The sequence below is a fragment of the Prunus mume genome, linkage group LG2 (assembly GCF_029339155.1).
Source record: "Prunus mume cultivar Tortuosa linkage group LG2, ASM2933915v1, whole genome shotgun sequence".
NCBI classification, from domain to species: Eukaryota; Viridiplantae; Streptophyta; class Magnoliopsida; order Rosales; family Rosaceae; genus Prunus; species Prunus mume.
The window spans coordinates 37,604,498-37,627,340 of NC_142699.1; the positions used below are offsets into that span (position 1 = coordinate 37,604,498).

Here is a 22,843-nt window from a genome sequence, read left to right on the forward strand (position 1 = left end):
TAAAGTTAGAGCCAGAGATGATTTCCTAATGAAATTTACAACATTTTCATTTACTATTAATTTTTAACACAAATGTTATGTTGTAATAGTTCTTTAAAAGGTGATAATCTTGTTTTTAACTAACCCTGTATTACAAATTCAATGGTTATTTTGTTTTTTATATTCACTTTCAATTAATCTTAGATAACTTCAACTACATTTCACCTTTGTTTGTTAAGTTTTTTTTAAAAAATAGTTGCACCAAAAAAAAAAACTGAAATTCGAATGGTTTCTTTTGACTCCAAAGTGGCACGTCGGTTTTTTGACCGCGAAGGCTTACCAGAAACGTCGTCGTCCCGTCCAGTTAGGACATCTCCGTCAAAGTGGCTTCTGGTCCAGCTTCTAATTAAAGCAACAGCAGAGACTTACAAACTAAAACTTCTCCTCACCTCACCAGAAATTATTCACCAGCTAAACCCATTCTGCTGCTTCACCGACAATGGCGTCTCTGCTGCGTCTTCTTCTCCCGCTGTTCCTTTCCTGCGTTGTTTTGTTCAGCCACCAAGTCAAGTGCGATGGAGGTAAAGTTTTCTTTTTTAAGCATCCATCCATTTGCAATTGATCTAAAACAGCCTAAATCTTGAGACTTTATAACAATGGAGTATTTATATGCTACTGAGTGTTATGCATTCTCTTTCTATGTTTTTACATTTATGAATTCTATTTCTATTTTGGGTTTGTTGCTAATTTATCAAAATGTCTTAAAAATAGAAACCCATCTCAGATGAGATCTGATTTAGATAAAGTATGCCTCTTAGCTAACTGGATCTTGTGGATTTAGTGTTTGGAAAATGGGCAGATTGTAATCTGTCCACTTTTGCTTGAAATCTTCTTGGAGCTATAATCAACACTCTGCATCTCCCAGAATAAGTCTGTGATCTGTATATGATTTTTTCTTTTTAGGAAGACTCTGCAAAAATTATTATTTTGCTATGTTGTTTCTAGTTTTTAAGAAGTTCCATGAACTCAGGGAACACATTCTTTGGGCAAATTTTATACAAGACTGCTTGTTGAAAAGACAGAGTGGAATTAGACCAACAACAGAACCAATACATTGCTAGCCTAACCCAAAAGTTCACTCTCAAATCTAAGTTGATATGTTGCCGCATGATTGTCTAGTCTAGTGGAAGTGTTGATATTTGGAAGTACTTATCTCTCTTTTGACGTTTACATCCTGACAATGAGTTATTCCGTCTCTCTCCTTTTTCCAGTAGATGAGGAAGATAGTCTTCTTCGAGGCATCAACGGCTATCGGGCTTCCACCTTGAACTTGGCAACCCTTACAAAGAACGCCAATGCAGAGTGCCTTGCCGATGAGATAGCTGACCAATTAAAAAATAAACCCTGCACAAACACCACAGGCGCCAACACGGTACCGGGCACTGAACCTCAGTTTTCCGACTATCCGAAACTTTTAGCCAAATGCCATTTGAATGTCTCTAACACAAGAGATGGGGTCATAATGCCTGCTTGCGTTCCCAGCCTGGTTCCTAGTCTGGTCCTTACCAACTTCACTAAGTCTCAGTACTCTGAGAGTCTTAATGACACCAAGTATACAGGAATTGGAATTGGCTCTGAAGATAATTGGATTGTTGTTGTTTTGACCACCAACACACCATATGGAAGCTTTGCGAATGCACAAGGGTCACAAGATGAAGAAGAATCTGCGAGTTCAGTTCCGAAGATTAGTTTGGTTCCCTACTTGCTATGTTTGCTGATGGGTTTTATCTTCCATTTGTAAACAAAGAGGATCACCATACACTTTATTTGCTCAGACTATTTCTGTCTTTGTTGAGAGACATCAGTCGAAGGATGCCATAAAACAAGTTCTGTGTTTTTCCCACATAGGAGAGACATGAATATCCAATCAGAGCTGCTTTTTTTTTTTTTTTTCGGTGGAAATAATGTCATTCTTGCATAACTTGATGTGTCTTGTTGTAACTGATAGTAGATTGTTGAACAGATTTATCACCATTGTTTTTGAGCTTTCAACTTCAGAAGTTTTGTGATGTAAGTGGGAAAAGAACACGTCAAATGTTTCGTTATCCGTACTGTACTGATCAGTAATTTAATAAAGATTTGCATTACGTTATTTTATATGTCAAGTCTCAACCTTATGGGTAAGGATGAAAATTTTCAAAACATGACATGGTTCTACGATTCCACCAGCATGAAGTTACTTATAAATCCAAAGAAACTTATTTCCAAGAATGAAATCACAAACTTAATAAAATATTAATTTTACCCAACGTAATGATTAGAAGGAACACATGCAAGGTGCTTCCTTCATATATGATATATCTCTTCCTCAATAGAGCATCCCCTCGTTTTTCCTGGAACCTGTAGTGCATTTGAAAATACCCCCATTGACTAATTGCCAAGAACGAAAAAACCGTTATGTTGATCGATTTCAGGACTGGCCCCGAGACACCGGAGTTTTATGAAGTTTTACTCATAGAATTTCGTAGAATCATAAAGAGTCTCATAGAGTTTGATAGATTTTATTTATTAAGGAACTATTATTGGTACTCCAAAAACGAAGGTCACTATGCACTCAAAATTCATATGTTATTTAGCCAAATGACATTTGGTAAATATAATTTTAAAACCAGAAGAGGGCAAAGCCCAAACAAATACACAAACAAGCCGAAAAGCTAGAACAAAGAGCAAAGAACAAAACCACAGGCCTAAAAGAAGCATTTGATATCAATCTGAATGTCCTTAGGTCTATATGTCCTACAGCTCTCGTCTTGGCATGTTCAAAGATTCATAAATGGGAATCACAATCCCTATAATTTATTGACTGAAAGTCATAATTCCAATTAAAGGTTCATTACACGCTGCTAGTCGAAGATACACAAAATTCTGCTTCAAGATTTAAAAAGGAACAATGTCAATCTTACCATTTTTCTGACAACCGAAGTGAACAGGATGATGAACAAAAACAATATATACATAAAAGAAAAAAAAAACTTCGTCTCTAATCCATATGTTCCTTGTTGATTTGAAACTGAACTTTTCCAGCATCCACCGGCATTATAGCATCTGATATGTAAAATTCCAATTCTCACTGTCATCACTAATTCAAGCGCTCTTTAATTTGCTCTTGTTGAGAAAAAAAAAACCTCCTCAGAGCAAGCAATAGGACCCAGGTTGTCTTTGTGATCTTTTCCTTTATCATCAAAAGCAATGCCGAGCTTAGCACAGTTTTTAGTATCTGGGCCTGTAATCCCTTGAAGAAACCCAAAAGGCCCTCTCTTTTCCAGATGGCAAAAAATGCACCTGAAATTGTCTTTTTGGATTTTTTAGATCCGTTTTGAGCTTCCTTGTTACCTTCTTCATCTTCTTCTGCTGCTTGAATCATGACCTTGCACCTGTAGCAGTTCATAACCCAATTTTACCATTATAGTCAATAGGACGGGAGGTACATGTACTAAATTTAAAAACATGTTTTTGCTATTTTTTCGTGAAAGAATAATAATAAATTATGTGTGCTGAACAGAGAAGATTGATAGAATTGACTTCCACCTGATGGCTGGGTAAGTCAAGCAGGATGCAATACACTTTGAGACAGCACCCAATACAAAAGCAGAGAAGGCAGAAAGAGCTTCTGGAGATGACTCTGCACCTGTTCTTTTGCTCAGCTGCCCCCTCAACAGTCTTTGTTTCAGCTGATCAAATACAGTGTACTGTACAATAGAGCAGCTCAAGATTCAACTTAAGTTGTCTTTTCCTTGCAAGCTAATATTTGAACTTTTCAGGTGCAACATGTGCATAGAGAGGAAAATCGGGCTGCTAATCATCTTGCTAATGTGGGCCATGATTTGGCTTTAGGTTTGCATGTTTTTTATATCTATTCCTGCCTCTCTTTTTAACGTTTTGGCAGATGATAGATTAGGCTTAGCCCAAGTCAGGGATGTTCCTTGTTATTTTCATTTTGTTTGTTTGGGCTTCAGCTTACCACTTCACCAAATAAAATAAAATATTTTGCATACATTTGAAAAATTAATATAGGAAATCTCAGTAAAGAGCCATGCGCAGCATTTTTACCATCTACAGTTATATTGTTGATAATGCAACCCAAAGTCTACTTAAAAAAACTATATATATAAAAAAAAAAAAAAGATCATCCTAAAATAACCTCACCAATTTTAAATCCAAACAAAACCAAGTAGATGATACATGTGAGCCATAAACATAGTAGCCTGTATACGGTATATGGTACACTAGAGTGCACACTCAAGTACCTGGATAGATGGGTTAGATGTCAAAAGAAGAGATATGCCAAGACCATCAAATGCCTCAATCCAAGTTCCCTCTGAAAGAGTCTTCCAGAGTCCTTTGGATTTCCCAAACTCACTTGTCTGCATCTTTGAGGATGCTGTATCCAAGGGCTGCAAGTAAAATTCAGAAACTTGAATATCTTATAGTAAGGACTAAAATTAGTAACTGAAAACCATAAGAGATAATGAAGAAGATATAGATGGGATATGAGGGCTTGAGTAGAAATTTATTTTGGATAGCATACGGTTTGGAAAAGGTATATTGATTCTACATGGCTCGTGACTAACAAGCATTCCTTTACTAAGGGAAAACATTGTTTTTGTATCACTCACCTGTGTCACTATCACTGTGCAAGCCCCGGCAGCGGATGCAATTATCAAGTTTGCTTTAGTTCCCATGGTTTTATTTCCACTTTTCTCCAAGTATAACCTCTTAAAAAAACTGTATCCATAGAAGTAGATGAACTGTGAAATAAAGGACTGGAAGTTCTTTGTCCCAAGGCCCTGGTATAAAGAAAGCACCTGACGGGTAGAAATTGCTTCCCATAAAACATCAGAAATGTTCCTGCAAATGCCAGAGAAATTCACATTTTTAAAAAGTAATTTCTCAGGTGAATGTTGCCTTATGAATCATTGGAAATAGCAGTTGTCACAATTTCTTTTGACATATTTTGTTGCTGTAAAACTAGAGCTGACTTTCAACAAAGAATATTCTGAAGCATTGGAAAAACTACCAATGGTGAATCAAGTTTCCTTCTATACTAAGAGATATACAAGAATACTGTCAGGTGTTAACTTATATACCAAATAACACTGTGCTAAATAACAGAAGAAAAGAGAAAGAACTTCTTCGGTGATGAGCTGGATCAAACAAGTTTAATCACAACTAGCTAGCTTTAGTTCATGGAATTTTATCTCATTGATCTTATTGAGCGCTTACCTGGATCATAATGAAGGAGACTAAAAGATAACATTTTGGAGGAATAGTCATATAGAAGAACACAGTTTAAGCATAATAAATAAGCAATTGTATAGGCTCATAGGAGATCTTATGTGAATAATCTTTTGGGACATTGGACATACGGAGAGCAATAAATGAAAATTCGAGTTTGGTTTTCATCTTAATTTAGCATTATATAACACTTTATTTGACTTAATTTGTAGATGCTTAGGGGTTGCTGACAACACTACAAAACACCTACATCTATGCTCAAGAGTCTAATTATAGTAAATGACTAAGCGAAAAGCTTAGAACTTTGAACATGCCGGCCAACAAGGTAAATTGCAATTACATTCCCATTAGAATTTGCAATATGGGCAACACTAAGCTCAAGTCATAGAAACAATTATACCCAAATTACCATAAATGAAAACCCAGAAAAGAACTAGAGTGAAAAAAAACAAAACAATAACAAAATGGGAAGAAAAAGAAGATTATTTATCAAACACAATTATGTGGAATGCAGAGGCTGAAAAATCAACCTGTACTTCTGCTGATGGTGAGCTCGGACTTCAGCTTGATACTTGGTCTTGCAGGTATCAAGTGGGTACAAGATGGTGGTGCTAACCAAAGCTCCAATGGCCCCTGATGTTGCCTCTGCTACAGATTCAAGATCAAAGCCCATCTTCTCCCTCTCTTAAGTTGGCCTTATAAAAAAATAGAGAGAATTGGGTTTTGAGGGAATGAAGAAGAGAAGAAGGCTATGATTTGTGAGTGAAAAAGGCTGAGGTAATGCAATTCATGAGGAGCTAGGTAGGTCCATAATATGGGATGGTGTGCTTTCAGTTAGTAAGCAAATGTAAGTGACGCAGAGAGAGAGAGAGAGAGAGAGAGACCAATTGGAACGGGTTGCTCATTGGTTTGTGTATCTTCTTGGGAATCGGAAACGTGAACACTCTTCTTTCTCATCGTCTCTTCGCTTTTAGGACCCATTTTACAAACGGGTGGATGGATGCCCGAAAAGCCTATTTGGGTTACAAAATGTTCATAAACTTCCCTTATTTACCTTTGGACGATGTTATTATTCTATTACATCAAAATCCAAATTCTCTTTTGTCAGATTGGAAGATGTTATTCACACTTCCAAAATGTCATATAAACTGTCAAAACAATTCTCTTCGCTTTTGGGACCCGTTTTACAAACAGGTGGATGGATGCCCGAAAAGCCTATTTGGGTTAGAAAAATGTTCATAAACTTCCCTTATTTACCTTTGGAAGATGTTAATTCTTTTTCCTTCTCTTTTGTCAGATTGGAAGATGTTATTCACACTTCCAAAATGTCATATAAACTGTCAAAACAATTCTCTTTAAAAACTACTTGTTATAGGTGGCTCTCATAATGCACATTACTTTTGGTTTAATGATATTTTTTATATTTTGTTAAAAGATGTTCTAAATTCAAATTTCATAAGCGAGATAAAGAAACGAAATATACGACAAAGGACATAATAACATTTCAAAAGCGCTAGTAACGTCTTAATACCTTTTATCTGATTATACCTTTATTTGAACAACACATTGATTTTGGTAAGCGAAAGGTATTACTCAAAACACAAAGCTATAAAGTTTCTTCTTTTTTTGGGTCAAGAAGCTATAAAGATTCATGCTCGTTCTTCTATCACAAGGCTATCTGTGCTGGTTTTTAGTTGGATATGTCAGCTTTCAAAAATTAGGGCCGCCCAAAAATAAAATAGGACAAGAGGGCCCAATATGTTAACAATCCCTTTTTGTTGGGTGAAAATGAAATAGTCTTCTTTAAAGTTAGGGCAAGTTATAGATCCCAAAACAAACACTCACAACGTCATCGTTTGGTTTTATCTATTTTTATAATTTTTTGAATTACAGATCAACCTAGCCTTTTCCCTCCATTCAAATTTTTCACTCTCCTGCTTCCCAACACAGAGTGACAGGCGACCCTCAACGGCCCTAAATCAATAGTAGAAGAATCGAATGAACCTCAAGAAACCCTAACATTTCTGGCCGTACAGCTCCACCACCGAGCCACAAAGATGCAAGACCTCGTCGACTTGTTACGCGAGTCCCTGGTGCTTCGGACCCAGCGCCGGGACGACGGAGGAGGCGGAGGAGGGTTCGGTGACCTGGTCGGGAAGATCGGCTCCAGCATCCGAAAATCGCGAATCGGGTTGTTCTCCAAGTCTCCGGTTCGTGCTCTTCCTCCGGCCGCTTCGAAAGATGACGCGCAGCCGATTCGGTGGCGCAAGGGCGAGTTGATTGGGTCCGGTGCGTTCGGTCGGGTCTATATGGGGATGAATCTTGACTCTGGAGAGCTAATAGCCGTGAAACAGGTCTGCCTATTACTTAGTTTCACGATTGGATTTGGTGTTTTGATGTTTTGGTACTGATTTTGTGCTTGTTACAGGTGTTGATTGCGGCAAATAGTGCTTCGAGGGAGAAGACACAGGCATGATTCTGATTTTGCAAAAATTTCATTTCTTTTTGTAGAAGTTTTAATTTTGGATTATATTATTTGTTATTCTTGTTGGATATTGCATAGTTTGCATTTGGAAGCACAAAAATTTGATAATTCATTGAATGAAATAGGCATTTTGATGATAGAGCTTGTATTCTTCTTGGTGTACCGGCAATTAATATATGCACTCATTTGTGGATACTATGAAAATGTTAGTAAAATGAAGGATGTAAGTTTAGTTGTTAAATAATGTTACAAATTTTCAGTTTGAAACTAAGTGATTGCAGTTTTGTTTTTCTAATGTGATGAAATCAGGCTCATATTCGAGAGTTGGAGGAGGAAGTGAAGCTTCTTAAGAATCTTTCACATCCAAACATTGTTGTGAGTATGATTTTCTGCTTTCTTTTATGGAAGTGATGGTGATTATTTACTGTCTTACTGTTCCGATGTTGTTGTTCTCTTAGAGATATTTGGGACTGCTAGAGAGGATGATTCATTGAATATTCTGTTGGAATTCGTGCCTGGTGGATCCATATCGTCTCTCTTGGGGAAATTTGGTTCCTTTCCCGAGTCTGTAAGTAATTGTTACTTCTAAACAATTGACCTCCGGCTTTTGGGATGTCGATTTTACATCTAGAAAATGTTTCCTGTATAGGTTATCAGAATGTACACAAAGCAGCTGTTATTGGGTCTTGAATATCTTCACAAGAATGGAATTATGCATAGGGACATCAAGGTACCTCTCCATGCCCACTATTTAATGTTAATTTAGAGTATAAACTGAACTCTCTCTCTCTCTCTCTCTCTCTCTCTCTCACACACACTTATTAATGGGCGGTGCTTCGCATATAGGGTGCAAACATCCTTGTTGATAATAAGGGGTGCATTAAGCTTGCAGACTTTGGTGCATCGAAGAAAGTTGTTGAACTGGTAATGACATTTCTATTATCTGATAATGATAATTGACTTGATTATTTTTTTCATATACATCACTAGTTCTTTTAATTGTTAATACAGGCTACCATAAATGGTGCGAAGTCAATGAAGGGTACGCCATACTGGATGGCTCCTGAAGTTATTCTCCAGACTGGCCATAGCTTGTAAGGACGATTACTCACTCTTATGCTGAGGATGTTCACATTATTCCCAGTTCCCAGTTATACCCTGATACATGTTAATCAGAAGTTTTTTTTAAATCTATTTATTAATTTATTAATAATTTAGATTTGAAGTAGCTCTATTAAATTTAAGAGAGTTGACTATTTTTTATAGTTTGATTGGTATTAGATGTATATATTGACCAGATAATTTATACTGGTGCTAATTTTTTGTATTAAGTCCATTTACACGAGAAGACTACAATCTTTAGCACATTCTCATCTAATCTCTTATTAGAAGCATGTGATGTTCTTCTGCATTGAATGATGTGATTCCTCTAGTTTAGTGAAGGGAAACTGTTTAAACCTATCTACTCTTTATTTCTGATGCTTGGACCTTATTAGTTTTGAATATGGTTTTTAGCTCTGCTGACATATGGAGTGTTGGATGTACTGTGATTGAGATGGCTACAGGAAAGCCCCCATGGAGCCAACAGTATCAGGAGGTAGCACTTCAGGCTGCTTTTCCCAACTACTAGTTTGATTATTCTGTTTAACATGACTAGTATTTTTAATTTAATGTTGTTTCCCCCAAGAGGTTGCTGACTAAGATAAGGGTTTTCCTTTTCAGGTCGCTGCTCTCTTCCATATTGGAACAACAAAATCTCATCCACCCATCCCCGAGCATCTCTCCGCTGAGGCAAAGGATTTTCTGTTAAAATGTCTAGAGAAGTAAAACTATGATTTCTACTTTTCCCTACTTTCTTAACAAATGTCAGTAAGTTATACTTTTTTCCTCAAATCTTACCCCCGATAATGTGGTGGCAGGGAACCTAATTTAAGGTGTGCTGCGTCAGAGTTAGTACAGGTAATTTTGAATGGCAGATTATGTTTCTTGCATATTGTTCATAGTGTAACCAGGTAATGAATGGTACATGCATGCGATTGCAGGTTTTATCTAGATATTTGACTTGGTAGTTCATTTTCTAAGGACAGAAAGAAAACAATAAAATCGTGTTTGTCAAAAAGCACGCACATCTGTGAAGGTCTATTTTCTTTTATTTATTTATTCATTGGACAATTTCTGTTGGTCATGTGCAGCATCCATTTGTCACTGGGGATTATCAGGAACCTCGTCCAGTAATTCGCACTTCATTTATGGTCAGTATAATTGATTTTAATTTTATTGTCTCAACTGTTCTATCTGTTTGATAATTATCATTTTCAATAGTCAGTAACGACCAAACCGAAAAATAGTTAATGGATGAGTTTTATCAGGAAGCTGGAAACGAGACGACAACACCTGGGACAGATCTTAAGAACTTGTAAGTCTTATCAATTTAATCTTTTGGAATTATTACTGGTTGACACTCTTGCCTCTTCAAACTATATCAACACTTCAGCATGAACCCTTCGATCAGAAGGTCTACCTGTGCAGGCTTGAAGGATATTTGTGATATGGGTACTGTAAGGTGCTCAACTGTATATCCAGGGAGTTTTTCAGGGGGGCGCTCCCGTTGGGGAGCAACCAATAATGATGATGACGACATGTGTCAGATTGATGATAAGGATGACATTATGCTTGGTTCATTTGCAAAATTCAAATCTGTGGTTGGACCTGACGATTTAAACAAGGTATTGAACTTTTTTTCTTTTCCTTCTAGATCATTCAGAATGTAATTAGCTTGAATTGTGATGAATGTTTTGCTTATTTGAAATAGAGTTTCAATCCCATGTGTGAACCAACTGACGACTGGCCACGCAAGTTTGATGAAAGTATGGAATTGGAGAGAAGTGGAATTAACTTCTCCCCTTGTCAAACAATACACGAGGCTTATGGAACCACTGGAGCATCTGATAAGGTGGAGAGTGAATTCACATTTCCTTGTGGGCCATCCGCTGAGGATGATGAGGAAGTTACAGAGTCAAAAATAAGAGCCTTCCTGGATGAAAAGGTGCTTTTTTGTGCACACCAAAATTTTTGCCGTATAAATTAATGGTGAAATGCTTTAGAAATGCCATGTTTTCTCAGAGTTTGTCTAATAAAGTTTAACGCTTTAAACTTGCTCCATGAAACTACATCAGGCATTAGATCTGAAGAAGCTACAAACACCTCTATATGAAGAGTTCTTTAGCTCAATGAATGGAGTTGGTCCTCCAGGTGTAATTGGAAATGCAGATTGTGTTCGTGTTTCAAATAATCTGAATTTACCTCCTAAAAGTAAGTCACCCAGTCGCGCACCTAGTAGAAGATTCTCTACAGCAGTTGATGCTGCAGGCCCTGGAAAACATATAAAAAATGTATCAAATACCAGTGGTGTGCACAGTCGAATCTTGCACGAAATTCAGCCACCTCAGCATAGTGAATGGAAACAGCTTCCTGATGATCAGAAAGAATCATTTAGTCTAAGGTTTGTCTTTGGTGTTTGATGCTTTCAATAGCTTATGTCCTGCACTCTTCTGTGTAACTTGATGGAGATCGTTTTAATATCAGCGCAAGCTTTTCTGAGAGGCAAAGGAAGTGGAAAGAGGAGCTTGATCAAGAGCTGGAGAGGAAGCGAGGCAAGTTTTATTGTATAATTTTTCATTCTGGCAGGATTAAGATCTTGTTTTGGTAAACTTTGGTTTGAAAGGTACACGATTTTTAGTATATATGATCCTAATGGAACCTACATGATGCAGAGATGATGCGGCAGGCTGGTTTGGGAACGAATTCACCATCCCCAAACAATCGAATTCTAAGCCGACAAAGAGAGCGGCTACGGGCCGTTTTCCCTGGAAAATGAAGTTTTAGTATGTACCTCACTTGTATCTATTTTACCGTGGTATAGAAATAAGTTATGTTCTTTCCGTTGGGAGCCTCCGGTATGCACTTGGTGAGGATGCGGTCCACTAATACATGTGCCGCCGTTGCCATAGCAGGCTGTGCAACCTGTTGCCTGCTGCATCATGTCTCGCAGCTCAGCCAGAAAATGTCACATTACTAGTGATGATATATGTATTATTTTAATATATTGTGGCCTATATGTATCTTATTGCGGGATATGAGACATGAAGTACTTGAGTTTGTGTGAATTATATACTTTAAAATATATAGTAATGTGCTGCAGATAACGGTTCTAGCACACATTCTCTCTCTCTCTCTCTCTCTCTCTCTCTCTCTCTCTCTCTCTCTTTATTTTGTTTGAAACAGAACTACCATTTTAGAGGAAGTAGGTGTCTGTTTCTACTTTATAACTTCATATATATGCTTAAGAAAATAAAAATTAGCTTCTTGGATCAAATCGCGAAATGAGTGATGTATAGGAATTTAGTAGATGTTTAGTTACACCTTACAGTTTTAGCTCATGGCTGTTTACTGTGAAAGGGGAGTGGAAAGGGGAAAATGAATTTCAGAGATATCGGGGCTGCAAGCGATCAGCTTGTTTAGTAGACAAACTGAGCCCAATCCTCGGATTGGGTCGTGCTTGAGGCCTAACAGCAGAAGTTTTATGGCTTTGGTTCATGAGCCTTGAGCTATAAAGTTGACTTTTCTATATTTTGATTATAAAAAATATAAAAATATAAAAACCATCCCAGCAGACCTCCATGTCCAGGCATTTGATATGGACCAATCAAATTCTTACGCTTATTCTTTGGTCCATGCACGTTACATGAAACGGAGATAACACTATTTTGCTATTTCCCATTTCATACAAGTTTTTCTGCCATGCACGACCTTCTTTGGGTAATGAGAGAGTTTTGTCATCCACTCCTTCATTAGTTATTAAGGCCTTAAAGATAAATCCGAGATGTGTGTAATCACTCGTAAATCATAGACCGAACCTTAAATACTTGCAATCACTTGTAAATCATAAGCGAGTGTTTATCCGCATGTAAAAACTATAAGCCTAAATAATCTGATTGCTGTTATGTGACTTAAATGTTTCATGTTTGTCATGCTTTTAGAAAGTGAAAAACATGTTACAATTGAAGTAGTACTCAAGAACGAGACTTATATTTCCAAAAATCTTCAACCTTCTACTAGGAAAACTTATTAGGTCGTTTAAAACCTGTGTTGAGATGAAAATCATTGTTGCTATCCTTTATTTACTGTTGATGTCAAAGAATCAAAGGTTGGTGAGGAATTATAAATGTGGGTAATGGAGAAACATAAACCCCGCTGCATTGTCCTAATTGCTTCCTAACTCATGTATGAAATAGACCATTGGACCCCTACCTCACCATGATTTTCCCTCAGAAAGATCATAAAAAATCTTTGAAAGTTCCTTTTGTTCCCCAGACAAATCATAGCAAATTGGTTGGTGAGTCAAAAGAAGGAAAAGCTTAAAGTCTCCATTTTTCCCAATCTTTTTGAATATTGCATGGGAGAAAGCTTTTTGGCTCACGGAAAAAGCTTGGTGGAAAAGCAAAGTTCTTGAATTAGGGGCTGAATTTTTTGAATGATTCTAAGGGTCTACAGACCATGAAAAGATGTTTGTGTCTGTCTCGGATGAGGTGGGCATTCTTTCTCTCTCTCTCTCTCTCTCTCTCTCTCTCTTGTAATTAAAAAAATTTGATAACTTCTTGACGTGAGAAGACCATGATTGTGGAAGATCAACAAGATGATTACATAAATATCATGTGAAAATAACACAAAATAAAGATTTATTACTCGTTTGCAGACACAAAAAAGGAAGAGAAAAAGGGTGTTACATTCAATCAACTTTCCTCTTAAAACAAAAGGGTGTCAATTTATTGCTTTTTTTGTTGTCGAAAATTGATTGGTAAATAAGTTTGTCATGTCCCCATGCAGCCCAAATGACAAAGAATAGAGTACAGTTTGGTGGGTTATCTGGTTCAAGGAGATTGGACCATTTTAAGCTGTGAATTTCGAATCGTCTTTAATTAGCAAAAACCAGCGGTAGGGGCCAACCCACATTTATAATTTTTCATAAGAATATAACAAGATTCTCATGAATATACTTCAAGTCCAAGATTATAGGTGAAGTAGGTATCTCTGTCTTTTTTCCTCTCCTCTCACCGTCCAAAGCAATAGCCCCCTCACTTCTTTTTATTATTATTTTATTATTATTTTATTATGGGGGAGTTTAAGGACACAAAAGGAAAGAGACAATAAATACATGCACCAAAGGGTCCAAAGGGTATGAAGTGGTTCAAATTTTTACGTGTGGACTTTAGCACTCACACCCACATAGAGAATGTGTTTGCCAATATGTTTTTCGAACCACAAGAATTGTGAGGATTTGATGATCTTCAAGTTTGTACAACAATGAGGTTGAGAATTAATGAGTATGTTGTTTGTTGTGTGATGTACGTGCGTGGGAGGAAAATAGTATGTATATGCTCTTTTTGGTGGCGACTGTTGTTGCTGCGAGTCCATGCCTTATCCATGTGCGTGGAAAGTAAGTGCATGAGAGGAAAAGAGGTCCTCAAACTTAAATTTCAAGTCAATTATTTGAAATCTTTAATGGGTTTATAAGATTCTTTCTTATCAAGATTTAGTTGTCAAACCGACTGTGAATCTAAACCATTCATTGTAACGATAAAAACTTACATATATCAAGTATGTCATTATAGCGGTATATCCCAAATCAATTGCGCATTGCATGCATTAAATACGAGTTCCTCTCGATCGTGACACTTTATTGTATTCCTTTTCGATTAAGGAAAATCAATTTGGATAGTTTAATAAGATACTTCCAGTTGTTTATAATGAGGGACATGCGGTTTTATCCATAACCAAATTAGCCTAAATTGGTCAATTTTTCTGTGGTGTACCCTTTTGAGCTGCTAGCTTTATATATATATATATATATATATATATATATATATATATATATTGGTTCCAAGGTAGGGTGGATATGGTGGTGGGGTCTGAAGAAGTATGATGGGAAGCTTTTTGTATTGGTGGTGGTTCCTTTTGTTGGTGACGCCATGGCTGGCTGGACCCATAAAGAATGAGACTTTCCTTTTTTACCCAACATTATGTGTACATACATTTCTCTATTTTATATTTATATTTTCATCAAATATGATGGTGTGAAACATGATGGAAATTGAGAGGGAAAAAGAGAATTGATACGTCGTGAAATTAAAACATGAATATTGGTTTGAGAGAAGAAAAATTAGAAAGTACAGATAAATTACTAAATACACATCATTCATCTAAGACATGGCTTAACTAGGTTGGCTAAATTGCGGATGTGCTAGCTCCCATTTTGCACCCAAGTTCGAATCCCCTCTCCATAATTTAGATTATAGTATAATGTCGTTTGTATCAAAAAAAAAGAACATCTAAACCTTGATGCATTTCTTGGTGCCTAATTCATTCAGGATAGAAAAAGCAAACTCTTGCCTGAAGTATACTAGGGAAATATTAATGCTTTATCATTAGAGCTTTAAGTTTACATTTTTTTAATTTTTGTTGGATTTTTGACAAAGTTCTTGCTGAGTAGACTACACTCCCACATGAATGGATAACGTTAATATTAGGAGAAAAATCTCATCATATATGATGACAAAAGGAAAATAAAGTTAAATTGATTGCGCAAAAATAATTTGAAAAGCATGCATGATATATGAGTGAACTTTTTCCATATAAAGAATTGCATAAATTCAAAAGACTTCCCAATTGGGATCCAAGAGTGCATGATCATGAAACCAACCCACCTAAGTAATGTATGAAAAAGTTTTAAAGGTTGTTGAGAAGATGTATTATTACAAAGAAGATGATGGAACTTCCATATATATCTTGGCTTTTTTGTTTCCTTTTTGGTTATGTTTATTTTTTGTTTTGGGTTCTTTTACATTCTATATCGTAGCTTTACATGAATGATATAAAAAAAACTTTCGAGTGCTTAACTACCAAGAAATTATATAAAGCTCCTTTCTTAAAGAGATTCAACATGCAAAACCCAATAGTAATACACCTTTGGCGTTTCACCAAATGTCCACACACATACGCTTTTACACATATGGAGCGACATCATTGTCTTATATTTGCCTCATGGATCAGATTCAGATAAAACCAAATGGCTTTTTCATGCATACACCATATGTCAGGTACTTGCAAATTATTAATCCACTAGCTAGTACTATATATATATATATATATATATATATATATATATATTATTCCAAACCACCCAATATGGCCTTCAAAAAGAAAATGATTCTAAAAGGAAAAGTGTATATACCAAAGATTTTGGGGGCAATCTAATCAAAATCAAATGATGTAACAATTGAAACTTTTCGAATCATCATTCTAGCTACCAAATTTCAGAAGTTGTCACACTTTCACCACGTTTCCGTCCTCCGATCAACATTTAGGGATTTGGAGTTGATTGTAACCTAATATGAGTTGATTGTAATCTAATATGAATTACAAGGATATAATTGTGAGTTTTTAAATTGTATGGACGACATTGAAAACCTTAACAACCCAAAATAGACTTAAAATGTAATATGGACAACTTCCAATTTCGATTGTCCTTTTTTTTTTTTATATGCAATTTTGACTGTCCTTTTGTGAGAATGTGAAGGTAAAAAGTTTTATAATGGAAAGTTAGAAAACCTTACAAGAGCTTATAAAGAGTTGGGTTACTCCCTCATTGCCAATTGATTTTGGGGTAGAACCTCAGCTTCCTTTATGATGTCGACAGGGTTGTCCACGTGTGAAAGTCAACGGTCACACATGCTCCACATTATCCAAAATATGTTGTCTACGTGTTAAGTTTGAAAATTCACTATACGTACGAGAATATGTGAGAATGTGAAGGGAAAAAATTTCACATTTGAAAGTTGAAAAACCTTACAAAGGCTTATAAAGAATTGAAATTACTCTTTCCATTACAAATTAGATTCAGAGTGAAACCTCAATTTAATTTACCTTTTACTTGGTGGGGACTCTGTTCCTTCTCAGAATGACCCCAGTTCATGTGGATATGAAAGATTTTGCGCTACAATTTCTGTTTCCGGCACGTGGTTCTCATTTGGAAGTATTATATACAAGTTTTCGGACATAAACTAAAGTTTCTTAAAACGTATGATCTTGTTTAACGTGTATATATACATGTGTCATAAGCAAAGACTTTCATATTTATTTATTCATTTATTGCTTTTCAATCCATTTCTGTGCTAGCTGTGCTCACTCTGAAGTTACCTAAGTAAATTATCAGAGGAGCTCTCAGCTAGGACTTGTAGACATGACCATATAGCTTTTCTTGGTTGGCTGAGAGTCTACAAGAAAATGAATGACAACACCTATAACTACCATAATCACGTGATCTGTGGTCAACTCGTGATCAATCCGTGACCAAAGATCCCACAGGTTGTCTTATATTGAGGTTTTCTAGTAGTGCATCTTGCATCCTCATCAGTACTGTTAAATTTCGGTTTTCACTGTTTCATCATCATCAATTCTATGGTAATGGAAATTTGTTTGATTATTTCAGCAAAATTATAAAATGCAGTTAATTATTATAGCTTTTACAGAAAATATAATGTTCTAATTATATTGCAGCTGGTTTCCCATAGCTAAAAGAGGAGAGGCTAATCAATCCAAAAAAAAAAAAAGAGAAGGAGAGACTATATATAATCTCTCTCTCTCACACACACACACACATTTCTGATGAAGTCTTTTACTCACATTTCTTCATTTTTTTTTGAAGTTTAGCCAATAAATATCATTACACAGTTGTGCAAAACGAAGAAAACATCTAATATATGTACTTGTCAGTTATCAATGTCTCATCAAAGATGATTAAAGTGGAGTTTGAAAATTCAAGACAGAAAGCATGCAGACAATTGAGATCAGCTCTAAACTCGTTATCCTATCTAGTATCCTAATGAATGGTTGCCCTAACTCCACGATCAGACATTGCCATCCTCTGATCTATAGGGAGTGTACTTTCATTGCATGTGACAGTTTTAAGGGCACTAAAAGAAAAAGGTACTGTCGGCACAGGCCAGCTGAGCTTAATTATAATTAGCTCTTGTTGAAAGATTTCGTTGATAATGACTCCACAAAAGTTAATAAATTAAGAGCTCCAGGTCATTGAGAGCTAACTATATATTATAAAAATAAGCGAAAAGGACAACCAAAAGTTATAGTCAAGATGACCTCTAATGACTATTTTGTATAGTGACATTCAGTCTCTATTATTTTTTACATGAGGTTATAATTGAGACTCGAAACGGTTAATTGGTTGTGAATGTGTATGGCTATAAGGGTTATTGATGATAAGTCGATAACATGTTTCAGTGGTGGTGAGAGCACAGTACGTACATAGAGATGAAGAAGGAGGATTTTGTAGTTATTAATAACTTTCAAATTAAAATGTAGGGCGGTGTGCATGTTGGGGTAGCATATGAGATGAGACCCCCCCCTACATATATAGAGCTCTGTAAGGTACCCGCCAGGCTCTGCAGCCCACTTGCAGTAATATTTACCTTTCCTTCTGTGTGTCTTTGTGTTTCATAAATTCAGATGGCCTTACAGAAGATTTTGGTTCAGAGTCGCAGATATTTTGGTCCCAGAAGCATGAACGGTAAATGATACGGAATCCATATTACTTTTAGAGAGTTAATGCGTCCCACATATGCATGTACCGTGTACGGCATGTTTCCCTTCTTGTATTACTCTTGATGCTATATATGGTCATTAACGCAAGTAGAAAAAGGCCAGACGTCATATTCCAAAGTTGAAATTGCCGATGGAATAAAAGACGAACCTGTACAACTATGTAAAAAACATGCAAAATGTATTTATATATTCACCCGTGAGCTAAATACGTGGCAGCTGTGTGTATCAGCACGAAATTTATCTTTTGTTATTGACTTAGTTTGATATACATTGTTAACTTATTTTCCGAGAGCTTGAACTTTTGGGATCTAGTGGTCATCTAATATTGTATCAAAGCTCTAGTTCCGGGAGGTCCTAGCATGCCTTGTAATGTATGTGTCTCAGACCATAGATGCATATGGGATCGGTGAGTGTTAGGATAGACAAGTAGTGGAATTGCTGAAAAAGGAGGACAAAATTGGAGAGAATTCAAGTTTTTTTTCTTAACCCTAAGGCTAGCTAATAACTACAGACGACACAAAGAGATGCTTCTTGTAGATGTGAGATTTTATCTCTCTAAGTTTTAAAGTGATCAACCACTTAAAAGGCAGCTAGACTGTCATGGATTTGACTCATCTCCAACTGGCATGTTTTCCTACCTGTATATGGGGCCCACCCAAATCTCACCTGATTATTGCCAAAGTGTCTTCTGCAGGAGATTTACACGGTGAGTGAGCTATAGCCAGTTCCACATTGCTTGGATGGATCAGTTCTATCATTCCATTTTAATCCTCGCATTTTAATTGTTTTGATTAGTGCCATATGTTGTTTCCATTTTATAAAACTATAAAATTAATTTCATTTGAAATAAAATGGTTTAAACAAAGTTTGGTCATCTGTTGTCTGTGTTCTTTGTGAGACTGAGAGAGAGAGAGAGAGAGAGAGAGAGAGAGAGAGAGAGAGAGTAACGATATTAACTACCTACCACAAGCATACATTATGAACTAGGGGAATTTTGCAGAATAAAAAAGGGACAAAAAGAGACAAACACAAACACAAAATGGAGAAATTCTGATAACAGCTGAAGAGATCCAATATTATAATTAATTAAAGCTTTAATGATAGAGTTAAGTAGCCACCCAAAAAGGCTCCCAGTTTAATAACCCTTTCTTCTCATGCTCACCACCTTCTTTGCACCTGCTTGGCCTTCCAAACTTGTCCATTCCCTCATCACCCCCAACCTTCAAACTATTGCCATCCACCTCCTCAGCTTCAATCAAACACACACATTTTTCACTTTCATCATCATCACCTTCTAATTGTTCTAGAAAATCTTCTTCTTTATTTTCTCCCACTACTTCTTGGTCTTGCTGTTCTGCTTCTTCTTCTTCCTCACTCCTGTCATTTTCACATCCTTCATTGTCATCTTGAGTGGCAATTTCGTCGGAGTCAAAATTAGGAGCAAAGTGTTTTGAAAAGCATAATCGAAGGCGGCCATTGCTCCTTTCAGCTTGGAAACATGATTGAGTAGTTGGGGCCTTGACAGCCTTCATTATGAGCCTCCCATCTTCCCTGTGGGGTCTAACCTGGATAGAATCCGAGCCGCTTATCGTTGTCAAGGGAGGTGGAAAGCTATGAACAACATTACCCTTCTTTCCACCCGAAAATTGCCGCTGTTTTTGTTGCTCCCTGGGCATCACATTCTTGCCTTTTGCTTCTGCCTCAGAATCTGATGAGAAAATGTTGTCTTCTGTGATGATGGTGCCAGTCTCACTGCCCAGGTCTTCAGTGCACAATTCCAAGCTCTTCTCAGTCAGCTTAGTAGCTGATGGGGTCTTATAAACCTGTGGAGGGATGTACATATTTTCTTTGTCCCCCTTATGAGGGTCTTGCTGTGAGATATTGGAGACAGCTTGGAGGAAGCTCCAGCCACCCAAATCAGAGGTTTTGGAGGTGGCCTTGTTATTGTCATGGACATCAACAGGCTTATTGATGCAGGGCTCCTCATAATGGCATTTCTCTTCCCTTGGCTCTTCTATATAGTTAGCCTCTGGAAACCAAGATTTAACTCCAGGATTTGGGGAGAAGTAATGAGCTACTGGTGCAGAAAACTTCAGTCTCAGTGTCCTTGGCTCCACAAGATGAGAGTCTAGGCATGACTGCAAACCTTGACACACAATTGTCGCCATGTAAAATTAGAAATGGGGACTTAAAATTTTTGGTAGAAAAAAGAAATGAAAGGAGAGAGTGGAAGACAGAGAATGGAGATGAGTTTCTTGGGGTTAGAATGAAAAAGGGTCTTGCTGGTTTTGTGATGTTTGAGAAACAGGGGAAAAGCAGAGGACTCTGTTTTGCTGGTTAGAATGGAGAGGTTCTTGTGTTGTTGAATTGTTTGGAGAGAGAGAGAGAGAGAGAGAGAGAGAGAGAGAGAGAGAGAGAGAGAAGAAGAATAAGAAGAAGAAGAAGAAGAAGAAGAAGAAGAGAGGAGGAAGGCGAGGGGATTGAGCATGAGTGATAGGAGGGGTGTGGCGTGGGTATTTGTAGTCCTCCAAAGTGGAAGGCATATAGCTTTGAGGGGAGAGAGGTAGGCAGGGGGCCCTTTTTTACGCCACTTGAATTATACAATTCCTAGTATTGGTACAACTACAACTAGAAATGAAAAAGAATTTTTATTTTTATTTTTTAAGTGAAAAAAAGGTCCTATTAAGTTTTTTTATTATATAAAAAACCCCTGTTAAATTTTTTATTTCTTTCTTTAATCTTGAGTTAATTTGGAGAATTTGAATTTTAGCACAAGAAATATTATAGAAATTGGGTCTAATAAGAATGTCTTTATATGCGCTTACATGAATGTAGTTAAAGAGAGAGACAGATGGAATTTAACATTTCTCCGGAATTCAGCTTTCCTATTCTTTTCCAAGTGAAAGCCAACAAAGGGCAAGGAAGAAAAGGATTCCCCCAAATATTTTCTTGATAGTGATTGCTTCTTTGTGAATGATAAAGTTTATTTATTTATTAAATAATTCAACACTATCTAGTGACCAGTGTGTTTATGTACGATCCATATGCTACACGAGTCTTGCATTCAAAATAGAACAATTAAAGAGAGAAAAAAAAAGAAGAAAAAGACATGCATCAGCACACACCCTTTGAAATTTCTAAGAAGTGGAATTATTAGATTGCACCCTATTTCTATATTATGCTGACCACATATTATATTCACATATTATATATATGGGGGACATGTTTTGATGCACCAGATAATGTTGTACATACAAAAGAAAGTATTCTCTTATCGTACAGTTTGACAATATATATATAAAAATTTCACGTTAAATTAAATATACTGCGCCGATTAAGTTGATTCTTAAATAATTATTTGACAAATTAATTATACGGCGCCGATTAAGTTGATTTTTAAATAATTATCTTAACAAGAGAACATTACTCTCCTACTAGAAAGTCGAAAGCTATGTATTATTCCAAACCCGATCAAGATGATTGCATGCATCAATCATTATGCTTGGGGAAAACAAAAAAGAAAAAAAAAATTAGTGTCTGCAGGCGACAGAATCTGATGGGCATATTTTCCTATGGGGATTTGAAATAAGGGGGGAGGTGTGAGTCCCACCCAATATGACGCTTAGTCAATCTTGTGTTCAAATATAGTCATAATCATGCCTCATGCCTGCTACAAATATTGTCAACAATATCATGTTTTTCGGTTTAAAATTTGCAACTTACCCACCAAACATTTTCATTGGTATTGTTTTTCCATCTCAATTACAACCTTTGAAATTTGAAAGAATCTCAAGGTACGGCCTTTCATTACTTTTTAAATTATTTTTCTTTCTTTCTTTGAATACTTCCAGCTTGGTATTTGTACGTTGGGTGTGTGCTTAACATTATTATGTTCCTGAGGGCCGTGACTTTGCATCAAATTAGGGTTTAATAAACGTGTCATTTAAGGGTTGACTCGCTAAATTAGCAAATAAAAAATCCTAAATTTTGATAATTTAATAAAATAATTACTTTTTTATATTTTTTATATATAAAATAGTGATTGTATTTTGCCTCTCTCTATGTATGAAGATTGAGAAAAAGAAATAAAAGAAATAACAAAGAAAACGAAGAAGAAACAAAGTAATGAATTGGCAGATTACATAGATATTTTAGCGGATTGGTGAATTGACCAGAAACTCACTTGTTTATAAACAGGTCAGTAGCAGATTGACTCAAAAATGACTTGGAAATCTAATCGTGCGAGTTAACATGCTATTTTTCGATCCAGATTTTGAGTCATGTATCGGATTGTATAAAAAATTATCACCCCTACATCAAACCCAAAAGGCCATGCAGCTGTGCATATTGTCTGTGGCCAATTCACTAAGTGTACGGACATTTTAAGCAGACATGTTTAAAAGCTTG

The 22,843-nt window shown here is 36.4% G+C and overlaps 4 protein-coding genes across 5 annotated transcripts; 2 read left to right on the forward strand and 2 right to left on the reverse strand.

Annotated features, from left to right (window-relative positions):
* The first annotated feature begins 386 nt into the window (after window positions 1–386).
* Window positions 387–2,138, forward strand: LOC103322809 (putative GPI-anchored protein At3g06035). 2 transcript variants are annotated; one of them, XM_089047067.1, is made up of 2 exons: window positions 387–560; window positions 1,254–2,138. In XM_089047067.1, the coding sequence occupies exons 1-2, from the start codon at window positions 479–481 to the stop codon at window positions 1,778–1,780; spliced, it is 609 nt and encodes a 202-aa protein (XP_088903193.1). In that variant the 5' UTR covers window positions 387–478; the 3' UTR covers window positions 1,781–2,138. The 2 variants fall into 2 exon arrangements, with proteins under 2 accessions (XP_088903193.1, XP_008222968.2); XM_008224746.2 differs by having other exon boundaries at window positions 391–560; window positions 1,251–2,138.
* Window positions 2,139–2,805: 667 nt separating this feature from the next.
* LOC103322808 (peroxisomal adenine nucleotide carrier 1-like) lies at window positions 2,806–6,218 on the reverse strand. Its single transcript, XM_008224745.3, has 5 exons — window positions 5,805–6,218; window positions 4,656–4,887; window positions 4,287–4,433; window positions 3,568–3,728; window positions 2,806–3,413 (listed from the first exon to the last, which is right to left on the reverse strand). Exons 1-5 carry the CDS (start codon window positions 5,945–5,947, stop codon window positions 3,119–3,121), a joined length of 978 nt encoding a protein of 325 aa, XP_008222967.2. The 5' UTR covers window positions 5,948–6,218; the 3' UTR covers window positions 2,806–3,118.
* Window positions 6,219–7,213: 995 nt separating this feature from the next.
* NP3 (NPK1-related protein kinase 3) lies at window positions 7,214–11,975 on the forward strand. The gene is made up of 17 exons (XM_089045310.1): window positions 7,214–7,628; window positions 7,703–7,744; window positions 8,069–8,138; window positions 8,218–8,327; window positions 8,409–8,489; window positions 8,606–8,683; window positions 8,771–8,853; window positions 9,275–9,356; window positions 9,482–9,582; window positions 9,679–9,718; window positions 9,952–10,011; window positions 10,129–10,175; window positions 10,254–10,485; window positions 10,572–10,805; window positions 10,936–11,261; window positions 11,345–11,412; window positions 11,533–11,975. The coding sequence occupies exons 1-17, from the start codon at window positions 7,332–7,334 to the stop codon at window positions 11,634–11,636; spliced, it is 2,055 nt and encodes a 684-aa protein (XP_088901436.1). The 5' UTR covers window positions 7,214–7,331; the 3' UTR covers window positions 11,637–11,975.
* A 7,492-nt stretch (window positions 11,976–19,467) lies between these two features.
* On the reverse strand, window positions 19,468–20,946 carry FAF3 (FANTASTIC four-like protein (DUF3049)). The gene has a single exon (XM_008224742.3). The coding sequence runs from the start codon at window positions 20,602–20,604 to the stop codon at window positions 19,543–19,545; it is 1,062 nt and encodes a 353-aa protein (XP_008222964.2). The 5' UTR covers window positions 20,605–20,946; the 3' UTR covers window positions 19,468–19,542.
* Between the last annotated feature and the right edge of the window lie 1,897 nt (window positions 20,947–22,843).

Coding starts and splice junctions, on each gene's coding strand:
- FAF3 (XM_008224742.3), bottom strand. CDS start 20,604: ATGGCGACAATTGTGTGTCAAGGTTTGCAGTCATGCCTAGACTCTCAT.
- NP3 (XM_089045310.1), top strand. CDS start 7,332: ATGCAAGACCTCGTCGACTTGTTACGCGAGTCCCTGGTGCTTCGGACC. Junction 8,684..8,770: donor CGAAGAAAGTTGTTGAACTG/GTAATGACATTT, acceptor TTGTTAATACAG/GCTACCATAAATGGTGCGAA. Junction 9,719..9,951: donor CTGCGTCAGAGTTAGTACAG/GTAATTTTGAAT, acceptor GGTCATGTGCAG/CATCCATTTGTCACTGGGGA.
- LOC103322809 (XM_008224746.2), top strand. CDS start 479: ATGGCGTCTCTGCTGCGTCTTCTTCTCCCGCTGTTCCTTTCCTGCGTT. Junction 561..1,250: donor CCAAGTCAAGTGCGATGGAG/GTAAAGTTTTCT, acceptor TCCTTTTTCCAG/TAGATGAGGAAGATAGTCTT.
- LOC103322808 (XM_008224745.3), bottom strand. CDS start 5,947: ATGGGCTTTGATCTTGAATCTGTAGCAGAGGCAACATCAGGGGCCATT. Junction 3,729..4,286: donor CATCTAACCCATCTATCCAG/GTACTTGAGTGT, acceptor TCTATTGTACAG/TACACTGTATTTGATCAGCT. Junction 3,414..3,567: donor TTGACTTACCCAGCCATCAG/GTGGAAGTCAAT, acceptor GAACTGCTACAG/GTGCAAGGTCATGATTCAAG.